The sequence below is a fragment of the Mastomys coucha genome, unplaced genomic scaffold (assembly GCF_008632895.1).
Source record: "Mastomys coucha isolate ucsf_1 unplaced genomic scaffold, UCSF_Mcou_1 pScaffold5, whole genome shotgun sequence".
Lineage (NCBI taxonomy): Eukaryota > Metazoa > Chordata > Mammalia > Rodentia > Muridae > Mastomys > Mastomys coucha.
This window is the reverse complement of record NW_022196911.1, coordinates 105,916,689-105,929,452: the sequence shown is the minus strand read 5'-3', so window position 1 is coordinate 105,929,452 and position 12,764 is coordinate 105,916,689. Positions and strand designations below refer to the sequence as shown.

At 41.4% G+C, this 12,764-nt stretch overlaps 1 protein-coding gene across 2 annotated transcripts in view; it reads right to left on the bottom strand.

Moving 5' to 3' along the window:
- Positions 1-785: 785 nt before the first annotated feature.
- Positions 786-12,764, bottom strand: part of Prkar1a (protein kinase cAMP-dependent type I regulatory subunit alpha) — a 17,822-nt gene continuing 5,843 nt past the window's right edge. For both annotated transcript variants that reach the window (XM_031350463.1, XM_031350462.1), the window contains exons 3-11: positions 9,469-9,639; positions 8,669-8,760; positions 8,441-8,502; positions 7,484-7,530; positions 6,699-6,857; positions 5,033-5,093; positions 4,014-4,135; positions 3,269-3,350; positions 786-2,526 (exon numbers count right to left, since the gene is read on the bottom strand). In XM_031350463.1, coding sequence (XP_031206323.1) covers positions 2,354-2,526; positions 3,269-3,350; positions 4,014-4,135; positions 5,033-5,093; positions 6,699-6,857; positions 7,484-7,530; positions 8,441-8,502; positions 8,669-8,760; positions 9,469-9,639 — 969 coding nt within the window. In that variant the 3' untranslated portion in view covers positions 786-2,353. The remainder of the gene's footprint in view (positions 2,527-3,268; positions 3,351-4,013; positions 4,136-5,032; positions 5,094-6,698; positions 6,858-7,483; positions 7,531-8,440; positions 8,503-8,668; positions 8,761-9,468; positions 9,640-12,764) is intronic.

Below are 12,764 nucleotides of genomic sequence, written 5' to 3'. Positions count from 1 at the left end.
GAATCCATCCAGTCTTCGAAGCCCCAAGGTTTAGACAGGTCTGTCCTATGAAGAAAAAGTAGCCATAGCTTTGGAGAGAATCTGCCTTCCAGGACTTGTTAGTGAGTCTGCCCCATGGCCATGAGCAAGATTTTGAAATCCACCCTTTGACAAATTCAACTGGAATGAATTTTAAAAAATAAATATATTATTTTTTCAAAACTCTAATCCCAAAATTCACTTTCATTCTTTCCCACTGAAATTTTGGGGAAGGACAGAGGAAGAAAAGGAGGAAAGGAAGAAAAACTGATTCATTTAAGAATTTAAATTATTTCATCTTTTTTATTCTGTGACCTACCATTGAGACAGTCTGTAACAAAAGAACAGCGATCATTAGATTAGCACAGAGTATATCAGACTAGTGTCCAGGAAACAGCAACTGTCCCTTTGGCCAGCTCCGCGTTCTCAGCAGATCGCTTAAATTCACCCACCCATCCCGAGATGACAGTGTCTAGAGTCCACAAAGACACAGTAGGCCAACCACGACTTCTGATATTTAAATTGCACAAAGATAAAGCTTTAAAGTGGAAATTTTTAAATTTAGACTTAACTTGAAAAGTCTAAGAGTAAAACGTCAAAAGGGAATGGAATAACTAGCAAGCTAGCACAGAACTCTTAGAAAGCAGGGTGCTTATCTCTGTACACACCAAGGGTTATATATACATGAAATGCATTTTATGGCGTTCTACATCATTCACATACATACATTTTTGGCATTTAAACAAATATCAAATTAAGCTTTAAGCTAGTAACATAATTTTTATTTAAATATAAAAAAGATAGCCAACCACAAAGTAAGTACAGAAAACCCTCATTTAATATAGATTATGAAGTTTTAGATATGGCAACAAGGTAGCTTTCTACCCCACCGCTAAAACCTAAATGAAACTTTTTCCCAAGTTAGTAACAATCTAAAAGCTTTTCAACCTACCAAGAAAAAAATCTATCATAACCAACAATTTAAGTTAACTGGGAAAGGGAGGGGATTGTTGATCAGAACCACTTGACACACGTGGAAAATGCAGTCACTCCCAAATAGAACCTGACATTGTACATAAACCACAAGATAAACGTGCCTAGTTATGAACTGTGAATTCTGTTTAAAAAATAACAGTAATAAAAATAAACTGTTGGGTTATCACTGGAATAATGTAACACACAAGGCTGGAAAATACTGAAATGCAGTTAAGAACACAAGTTTAAACACACACACAAACAACAACAACAAAAAAAAAAACAATAAAGAAAGTTTACAAGAGAAATTCAAGGTCAGACAGAAAAAGGCAGGACTCTCAGCGGGGTGGGCTTTCAGACCACAACACAGCCACATCTCACCCACCCTCACTAACAGAGACTAAGCTCACACACAAAGCCTCCTGCTTCTGGACACCTGACTCCATCCACCTTCAGCAACACTGCCTCCATTCCCTTCTCTCTGGAGTTTGTTCTACTTGTCTATTCTCAGTAATTCCAATGTCCTAGAATCTAACTGAGGGCAGGTCACACTAGTTAACCATAGTTAACTACCCAGAGTGAAGACCTCAAATTCTTGCAATTCTGCATCTCATCATCAGTATTTGGCACCAGCTGGATAATAAAGTTATCAGCATCTGTGAGCTCAGACAGGTGCAGTTAAGTCATGGCCCAGTACTTGTCATCCACAAATGACTTCAAACTTAGAAGACAGGGATAGACAGCCAGCCACACCAAAATATTTCAGGGTTGGAGAAGAAACACTAGCAATAGACAGACCAAAGCAGGCTGAAAGGGGCTGAACTAGTTGCAATGTCTGGTAATTAGCAAAACTTGGGCACTTCCCACACTTAAACTAGTTTAATTACAGGCAGATGTCTTTCTACTGTGCTAGGATTTTTCTATATTCATTCTTCTAATCCTTAAAGGTTAAAATCTTTTATTCTATAAAGAAATACAGCAAACATGGCCACAGTCTAAGTATGTCACTTGTGTCATATGGAAATGGAAATCTGTCACTTACAGCCCCTGCACAGTTATTACATTATGGTAATTCAGTGGTGCAGGGACCGCCCTCAGCAGACAGCACGGCACTCACTGCCCAGGATGAACACTAGTACTGCATAGAGAAGCGGTGACAGCCAAGTCCATACAACTCTTTATTTATTTGTGAATGAGCATTCAATATGCTCCCAATGAAAAATGGTGCAATAAAGCAACTTTAGTATAAAGAGACAAGAAGCTGTGGAGCCAGTGGCCACTTGGCGCTGCAGAGGGAAGAGAAAGCAGTCTGCATGAGTGAAGCATGGACTGGGGAGGAGAGAGGCACAGGAGGCAGATCTCAGACGGACAGTGACACAAAGCTGTTGTACTGCTGGATGTTTCGCTTGAGGATATCTGAGCATGGGCCAAGGACGCGTTCAAACCGAGGTCGGTCCAACTTAACGCACTTCAAAGGGCCACGGGCAACCACAGTGGCAGCCCGAGGACGATTCATCAGCAGGGCGATTTCGCCTGGAAAAGAAACAGTTAGGACTATCACGTATGGAAGCTATTTCCTCAAAGAGTCCACTTCTGAGCAAGTGAACAAGACTGCAACTTTTCTACTAACTTAGGAGAGGCCACACAACATTTGTACATTAAAAAATATTACTGGCTAATAGATAATAAAGTCCCTACAGCCATGCCTACAACCCAACACTTATGGGCCAGAGGCAGGAAGGTGACCGGTTAGAACAAGAGTCACTGTACAATGAAGTCCAAGCAGTCTAGGTTACATAAGACATAAGCGCTTGTGCAGGTGTGCATGTGTGCATGTGTGCATGTGCATGCACGTGCATGCATGCATGCGTGTGTCTGTGTCCATCTAGTAACTGAATAAAGTTAAGTCTTACAGTATTTCTCTGAGAACCAAGAAAGAGTATAGGTTAAGAAATCTAAGAGGTATCACGACTAAAATCCCAGCACTCAGGAGGCTAAGGCAGATCTGAAGAAGGCCAGCTTGCACTGTTACCAGAGCCCCTGCCTCAAAAACAATAAAGGCAGGGTATGGTGGTGCCTACATTTAATCCCATTACTCTAGAAACAGAGACAGGTGGGTCTCGGAGTTTGGGAGCAGCCTGGTCTACAGAGTGAGTTCCAGGCCACATACTACACCAAAACTAAGTAAAGGAATAAAAACAAAACGAATTATGGAAAACTACACTGTCCCATAGATACTTAAACCATGTATTTCTTATGAAGAAACTTAACATACCAAAATAATCAGAAGGCCCCAGTCGTCCCACTTCAACAAACTCTTCGTTTTCTGACCGACGCTGCAGCACAGCAGCTGTGCCCTGTAATCACACCAGCAAGAAGCTAAACACATGCTCCTGACCCAGAGGGGATTCATACTGTGCAGCCGCTGGTTCCTTATTTCAACTGTGGCTTCCACTGAACCAGCACCCACGTCCCATCGAGGCTCTTATCAAGCTCAAGCACTTACAAAGGAGTTGAGACTCGGTGAGTAAACTTTATGTAAAGGGTCAAGCTCAAGCTTACGGCATCTTTGGAAAATAAGCTTTTTAAAGACTCACACACTAAGGGCTCACATCTCCATGGCTGCATTTGCAGTGATATAAGAGTGCAGACTCTGAAGCTGCAATGATCTGGGCCTGCTTGGCAAGCAGGATGGTACGGCGATGTTTTAGCTAACAGTAACTTCTACAATTGTCAATCATTACTAAATAGCCTAAGCACTTTGGCTCAGAATCACCATATCTGTTATGGCTGAGGGGCTTTTTAGTAAAGAGTAATTTTACCAATCATGTCTAGGGCCCTTGCAGGATTCTGACTCTTTAAAACTGTATTTTTAAATACACACAAAGTTGTATTTTGAAGTAAAAGATAACTTTTAAATAAAACTGTCAGGTAGCCCTAAAAACTAAAGCTACAAACCAGAATTGGCTGCACCTCCTTTAGGTGATCCACTATAAGGAATCAAATGCAGAACTCTATACCTCTAAAATGATGAAGAACTCATCGCCTGGTTCTCCTTGCACCACAATCTTCTGTCCATCTTCAAACTGCACAGGCTCCAATGCATCAGCTACTGTGAGACGCTCCCACTTGTCCAGAGACTCTGAAAAGGAAGAATCAAAAGAAATCCTCTACAGATCTGGTATTGCTAAAAAATAAAAGTTGAGAAAACCAAACTCTACAGAGATGTAACCAACTAGTATCCCTATTGTACATCCCAAGAGAACTCCTCCAGGTAAAGGCTGGCTAACGCAACTGTCTTCAGTGGCTCCAAGCCTCAGCAGGACTCGCCTACTACTGCAGACGACCCTCAGAGCCTTCCTTTTACTCTGTTAGCTTTTAGAAAAGTGCTAAGAAAATGCAATTCTCAACATTACCATCAAGCAAAGCAAACCTTCAAGTAACTAAAGAAACAGCTTTCAAATGACAAGTGAGGTGAGAAATGTCTGCAACATGCAAAGGCAGACTGTCACCTACCCACTCCCCACACAGGGCAGGGTTGACATCTCCAGTTTACGTAAGGACATCTATAGAGATATGGTCAATTGACCATCTCACTTTTAAATTTCAACAGGTATGTGGGTCTTTTCAAAAGAAGCCAACAAAGATATGTAACTTTCTCAGACAAACCCCATCAGAACCCATTCCTAGGAGCAGCAGCAGAAGCTGCAGAAGCTGCAGCAGCAGGAGGAGGAACTGTGACTGCCCGAAGCACACACACACTTGTGTGAAAGGCAAGGGCAGCATCTATGCAGTCACACAGCTTTCCAGGTCTGATTATGGGGGTTCGCCATATGCTAGCAAACTGAACATACGGAAAAATTACCATTTACTCTGCCAAACTTTCAACACTGTCAAAATGTGGCATGATTAGCAAAAGCAAAACAATAAACATTTTAAAAAATGAAAACACACATGAACTATAAGATGTATGTAAAAAGCTGTACAAGTACCACAAATGCTCCAATTTATCAATTCTCCATATAATTTTCCAACTCACCTAAAATAGACACTTTACTAAGGAATTCTTCATACATCTTCCTCTTTCGCAGAGTACTTCCCTATAAATAAAAAAGAAAAAAAAAGTAATGTCCAAAAGAGATGTGATTATCACACAATGTTGCAGAAAAATTTACGTTTACATTTTAAACAAACTAAAAGAAAAATAAACACGAAGCTGGCTGCTCCTGCGTCTTGTCTTGGCTCTAACCGACTGTCTCGGCACTCAAGTGTGAGCTCCGCACAGTTCTGTCCAAAGCCCTCTGTGAGGACCCTAAAGCAGCAGCATGAACACAGCCCAGGGAAGTGCTCAGTTCCAACAGGTGGTGAGATGCCAAGCAGTTCCCTAAAGGCAACCAATGGCTAATGCATGCCTGCCACTGAGATCTCCACACTGCAGCCGACTTCCTCCCCGACCCAAAATTAACCCCACAGGCTGCACGCGGGGAACAGACCCCTGCCACTTACAGTCCTAAGCATAACTAGCCTTGTATCGCCATCCCACCTCCAACACTCTGGATCTCATCTAGGACAAAGTTTACTGGGTATCCTTCAAAGAAAAGAGGAATGTTTTATGTTCTATGACAAGCTTTGCTCGCAAGGTAAATGACCTCAGCACTACTACATACACATATGTAAGTGCATATGTACATGTGTCCATGTTACATATAACAAAGCCACAGGTTCCACAACACACTATTGCTCAACATGCAGACTTTCTTCTTGTCATTTCCTATGGAGTGTATGACAATCTATTAAACGGTGTTTAGTTTACGTAAGTTATGGCAGCTAAGCCCGTGATGGCTTAGGTACACAGACCACCCGCTATGTGCAAACACTGCCATTTCAGATAAGGGTCTGGAGCACTCCTGGAGTTGGTGCACATGACAGAAAGCCTGCAGGTGAGGAGCTAATGAACACTGGCAGTATACTGACATATACACACACATGTGTGTATGTATGTATGTGTGTGTATGTGTGTGTATGTGCACAGAGTGCACAAAGTTGTGAGAGGGACATGACACCCTCTCCCTCAGGTCCAGTAGTATGAAACTGTCAAAAAAAACCCATTATTTAAGCAAAAAGAAATACACAAAGACTTCAAAGCATATAAGAAGGCATATTTTTAAAACTTATGTGTATGTCTATGTACAGATTTGTGCACAGGAGTTGAGTGCCCATGGAGTCTAGAAGGCGGCGTAAGATCCCCTGAAGCTAGATTTACAGCTGTAAACTGTTTGGTAAAACCAAACTTGGACCTATGACAAAAGCAATGCATGTTCTTAATTGCTGAGCCATCTCTCTCCAGCCACACACAGTTTTATTTTCAAATAGCTATATGGGCACCACAGAAACTTAAGAACACAATTCAGAATGGCTAGCACTGTTGACTAAAACATCTAAAGCACCTCTATAAAATTATCACAGATTGCTCAAGCAGTCTTACTTAAGCAGAATGCCTCAATGGTCTTCTTGCTCTAACAGTCCTCTAGGAAGGCAATATGAGTTTATTACTGATCACCCAGTTTCAGTTTAGAGAACATGCTTACTTCTGAATGGCTTCAACTGACATCATGTGCTTAAGGCCAGTCCAATCCCCATTTGAACTTGGCCATCCTATTCAGCATTTGTACATGGGTCAGAAGTCTAAGCCCACAGCCTCTCACCATGAGGATTCTCCGGTAGCTGTCTCGGTCGATGCCCCACAGTTTCACGTTTGTCTTTGCTTTGACAGTGGCTGCTCTGGGTGTTCCATAAATCAAAGCCAGCTCTCCAAAGCTCCCTCCTTCCCCAACACTGGTTGCCCATTCATTATTGACATAGACCTAAAATAAAGATGACATCAAAATGTGTTTGTCTAGATATACAAATGTGTTAATTCTCAAACTTTTCCAAAAGAAAGAACTCTGAACTGTCTAAACAACAGGATCTATACTCCACCTGCAGAGCAGAGCAGGGAAGCATTAACTTCTGACAGGCTAAATGATCTGATAAAGGTGCCCTACCAGGATGAGGAGGAGAAATGTTCAGGCAATCATTAATATCAAATGACATACATTTACAAAATGCTGTGCTGGGCATGTTATGTGTATTAGGTCACTGAATTTTCTAATAATCCTGAGACTAATGCAATTTTCATCTTCTTTTCACTAGTTTAAAAACAAAAAAAAACATACTTTTTAAAAGCTGAACTATTTCACAGCGGTGCCCTGAGTTCTTACACCATAGGATCCATGCACTTTCCAATGCTACCCCAGTGAAAGTAGTGAACGGCAGGTATAGATAGGCAAGCTACCTCTAAAAAATCTCTGTCAAAAAAATATTTGGCAAGTGTTGATGGAATTGACTCAACAAGCCTATCATCATCTGTCCTTGCAAACACTATGCTTACTGCTTAGAAATTAAGTTAAAATCAAGATTATCAACATATTTTTCTGTTATTAACTCTTACATCCATTTCTCCTTGATCAATCACATAGAAGTTATCCCCTTCATCACCTAAAAAAAGAGTAAAATGTCAGGATCATTAATGAAGAAATCATAACTGTTTAACATAAAATAGTAAACTCATGGGTGGATGCTAAGTGACTGAACTTAAGGGAAAAACAAACAACTTTAAAAAAACAACAACATGAAATTAACCACTCCTTTTGGTAATCTCACAATCTTTTAAACTGAACTTTAATAAGGCAACTTATAGGACCCTTGAGAAGGCTCAGAGTGTAAAGCATCTATTGCCAAGTCAGACAAGCTGAGTTTGACCTCTGGAAGCCACACAGAGGAAGGAGAAACCACGAGATGTCTTCTGAGAGCCACACACCAATCCTGCATGTGTTCACACATATACACAAAATAAATCACAAAATATAATTGTAAAAATGTTAAGTCATTTATGCATACAAAGTTAACTGCTACGGAATGTACAACACTACAAACAACTCAACAGTTACTAACAAACAGCCACCCTGCCATAAAGGTGGGGAAATACTTGGCTTATGGAGATCCATGAAAGTGTTAGGAATAAGAAAAAGAGAAAACATCCAATAGATAAGATTCTTGTCTACATGGGCAAAATGGTTAAGCTTCTGCAGGAGGCAGACAGCCATGTAACAGATGGGCTATCCAATAAAGAGTGTGGGTGGCTTTGCAAATGTGGTTATTAAATTATTAATCAATAAAAAGGACATGAGAATTACTGTTCTGAAATTCTATACAATATCCAATAGGTATTCCCTTTGAAATATTAATCCCATAGACTAACTGTTCCTTTTAACTTAGAGAATTGCTTAATGAACAATTAAGACTCAGCACACTTATATCTGTGCACATACATAAATACACACAAATACACACACACACACACACACACACCTTTCTTGTAATCACAGTGCACGCCAGCAGTCCTTACCTTGCTGAATAACTGTCTCTCCAGCAATAAAGGAGACTGGAAACATGGCATCAAAAATGTCACTGCAGGACAGAAGAGACCTGAGTTAGACTTCAACCCTTAGCATTAAAACTCTCAGGTTCTCAGTCCTATCAGGTGATGAACAGGTAAATGCCTAGAACCTGCAACAGTGGCATGAGTTTGGCACTGCCACCCCACTGGGAAACTGTGAACAGAAACTGCACCTACCTTCTCTCATTATCATCAAGGTGTGAAAATAACACGTTCTTTTCGATGGCCTTGGCTAAAGCAGCCATTGTCTTATAATCTTTTGGAATAACCTAGAAAAATAACACAGACCGAATGAGAACCTAGAAACCAAAGACACTTCATACCTGCAAATTGCATTTCAATTAAATGCCATGCCACAGAATGGTACTTCAACAAGGATACTTGAGTTAATGTTTTCACTACAAGATACCTGTATGACTCACAAAGTACTCAACAAATACTGATTAATCCCCTTGCCTAGAGCCAGGCTTATACTTAAGGATGTGTACTTGATTCCAAGTTAACGAATAAATAGAAAACACCTAGACAAAGATCATTATTCTGAGGCATAACTAAGTATTTTATAACAACTGATCATTTTGTAGTTAGTTTCACAAGCATCAAGTGCCTGGAACCCATTTCCCCTAAATGGAAAAGCCTAACTCATATGACTAGCAGGCTCTGAGGAAGAGCTGACCAGGATGAATGTAACTTGTAAGATAAAAGGTTAGAGCCAAACCTGAATTCCAGGGTATCAAGAGACTGACTACATGAGCTAAGGGAAGGGAGGGCTGCCTGCTTTTGCTACCAAGGAGCACAGAATTACTCACTGGTTCACAGTCACTACTTGCCCTCTCTTGTTACTGCACAAGTCTGTTCTCAAACGCTAACAAGCGCACCCTTGTCTTGTCTGTGCAGTAGAGTATATCCACATCAAAGGAACACAGCTGACTGCAAAGGCCTCGGCAACAGTCCCACCATTTAGACAGCCACGATACCTTTCTAACATAGGACGCAGCATCCTCCTCAGTGTAAACTTCAGCACTGATAGCACCACGGCGCCGACGGCCCTTCACCACTGGATTTGGGGGTGGAGGAGAGATCTCATCCTCCCTCGAGTCAGTACGAATGCCAGCTTTCTGTAGACACTGAATCTGTCTTGCCTCCTCCTGAAAAAAAGGTTGTTATTTAGAATCTGAAAGCTAGTCCCTCAAATCCCAGTGATAGCCCAGCTCACTTCAAACCTCTTCCAGTACCCATGTAAGTAAGAACAAATCAGTTCCAAGTTGGTGGGGAAGAGGGGTGAACAGGACAACAGAGTAAAATCTGAGAAAAATCACTCCAGTATGGTTACTAGAGTGGCCCAGGACACTCCATTAGTGGCAACGAGTCAAGCCACATGAAGACTGAAATCTATAATTTCCTTTTCAATTAACCAGTTTCTAATAGTCACCTTCCATTTCTTCATTCATTTCATCCATTCTTTGACCCCCTCCAAAACATCTCTCAAATTCAAATTAACTTAGCAATAAGCAAATTATTTAGACTAAAAGTAATTTTAAAAAACGCAAACTAAGATGGTGGTGGCGCACGCCTTTAATCCCAGCACTTGGGAGGCAGAGGCAGGTGGATTTCTGAGTTCAAGGCCAGCCTGGTCTACAGAGTGAGTTCCAGGACAGCCAAAGCTATACAGAGCAGCCCCATGGGGGGAGAGGAGGCAGCTGTAAACTATTTGAATCCTGCATAGCTAGCTCTTGTCCTACTTCTGGCAAGCAGACCAATCCATGGAGTTTATACATCTCAAGAAAAGGCAAGGACTATGACTACCAAGAGGCCACTAGAGCTCCTTTCTACTAGTCAATCTACTAGTACAGAGTTCTATTTCTTCAGAGGGAAGCTATCAACTCAGAAAACAAAACAAAACAAGAAAAACAAAAATCACTGTATTTTCCATGTATGTATCTAACCCTGAGCACACTTACTTTGTGACTCAGTATTCTAGTACTTCGCTTCTACTAGATCTAAAACAAGCTCATGTGTGAAATGACATCTATATGGAAACATATCTGATTAGTTTTTTTTTCTCTCAAAACAAAGCATTGGAAACAGCCAAAATGAAGACCAGTAGAAAGTTCTATTGTATTCATACAGCAGGGTACCACCCTGTGTTAGAAAACACATGTAACTGACAGGGCTACGGTTCAGTCAATAATGTGCTTGAGCAATCATAAGGACCTGAGGTCCAACCCCCAAACCCACTTGAAAAAGAGAGACAAGGTACAAACTTGTAATCCCAGCACTGGGGACGAGACAGTCCCAGCTCACCGGCTGGCCAGCCTGGAAGATGCAGGCCAAGGAGAGAATTGTCTGAAAAGGACAAGATGGATGGCTACTAGGGAATGGACCAAGTGCTGTGCTGTTTTCAGCCTTGCACACTCTTTATTACATGAACACATACATAAACATGCACAAAAAGAGGAAAATAAACCACTCTTTCCAAAATGAATGTATCTGTAAATGCCCACAGGTTACCTCCGGAACACTGGCTACAGGAAAGGCAGTAGCAGGGTGGGAAGATCTTCCACTGTTAAGCCCTTTTAAACTGGCTAAATGTCAAGTCTCTCACTCATTAAAACTGTATATTTTAGAAAATTCACTCATTTCATATGGGTAGTCCTTAGTAACCGTAACCAGTAAGATCCTGTCCCACATTAGCACAGAATTACAAAACAAGTCTCCCCTAAGTTCAAAGCATTTAAAAAAAAAAAAAAGGAAAGAAAGAAAAAAGAAAGGAAGGAATAAAAGAAAAGTCTAGACCCAAACTAATCATTATCTCTTCAAAAAAATTTCACTAAAAAAAAAAAAAAAAAAAAAAAAAAAAAAAAATCACAAATGAGGGGCTAACTCCATTAGGGAAGGGAAGTAACTCCATTGGTCAAGAACCTGCCATGCGGGCATGAGGACCTGAGTTCAGATCCCAAGCACCCAGTAAAAGCCAAGTGTGGATACACACATCTATAAATCTTAGCACTGGGCAGACAGAGAAAAGCAGATTCCTTTAGCATTTGGACCAGCTAGTCTACCCATTTAACCAATCAGCAAACACCAAGTTCAGCGAGAGTTTCTGCTTTAAAAAGTTAAGAAAGGGGGCTAGGGCTGGTGAGAAGGCTCAGCGGATAAGAGCACTGACTGCTCTTCCAAAGGTCGTGAATTCAAACCCCAGCAACCACATGGTGGCTCACAACCACCCATAATGAAATCTGACGCCCTCTTCTGGTGGTCTGAAGACAGACAGCTACAGTGTACTCATTTATAATAATAAATAATTTTTTTTAAAAAAAGAAAGGGGGCTAGAGAGATGGCTCAGCGGTTAAGAGCACCGACTGCTCTTCCGAAGGTCCTTAGTTCAAATCCCAGGAACCATATGGTAGCTCACAACCATCCCAAATGAGATCTGACCCCCTCTTCTGGTGTGTTACATTGTAATAAATAAATCTTTGGGCCAGAGCCAGAGAGTACCTGACATCAATCTCTGGCCTCTACATGCATGCATACACACATGTACCCAGTAACATACACTACAATTCACAAACACTATATGCACTGCACATGGTGTGCAAGCGCATGCACATACACACATACACACATATCCTTCACAAATGAAGTCTTATTTGGGACTGTATTCTGGTTAACCAAATTTTAAAGATAATTCTGAAGTAACAAAAGCATTCTGCTGTTAGTCTTGCGGATTCCAGTGAGTCAGAACCATTACTGAGATCATCAATTTCTAGCTATCCGAGGGAGGGAGGGCACACTGTTGCGTTCTTACTCTGCTCCTGTCAGTTAGCTGAATCTAGTTACCGGTTAGTAATTTTCCCGACTCTTCTGCACATTCTCTGCACCAGACTGAGCTTCACACTCTCAATTCTTAGGTTCAAATTCTGTCTCTCCCACTCTCCTAAGTACCTATTTCCTCCCTGCCCTTGTCATCTTTCTCTGTAGACAAGCTGCCTACCCCAATCTTCAGGCTTGGCCATATGACTTGCCTGGGTCATAGAATGTAAGTGGGAATGTCATACTATGCACATTACTATGGTCTGCTTTTGGTGCCCTTGAATTTCTGTTCTTTCTCTGACTTACCAAAAAGCCCTAGCCCTACCAGACCTGAGCCCAAGTGTAACTGACCCCACTGTCTGGCCTCCTGAGCAAAATGTAAGAAAGCGTAGATAGCCGGGCAGTGGTGGCGCACGCCTTTAATCCCAGCACTTGGGAGGCAGAGACAGGCGGATTTCTG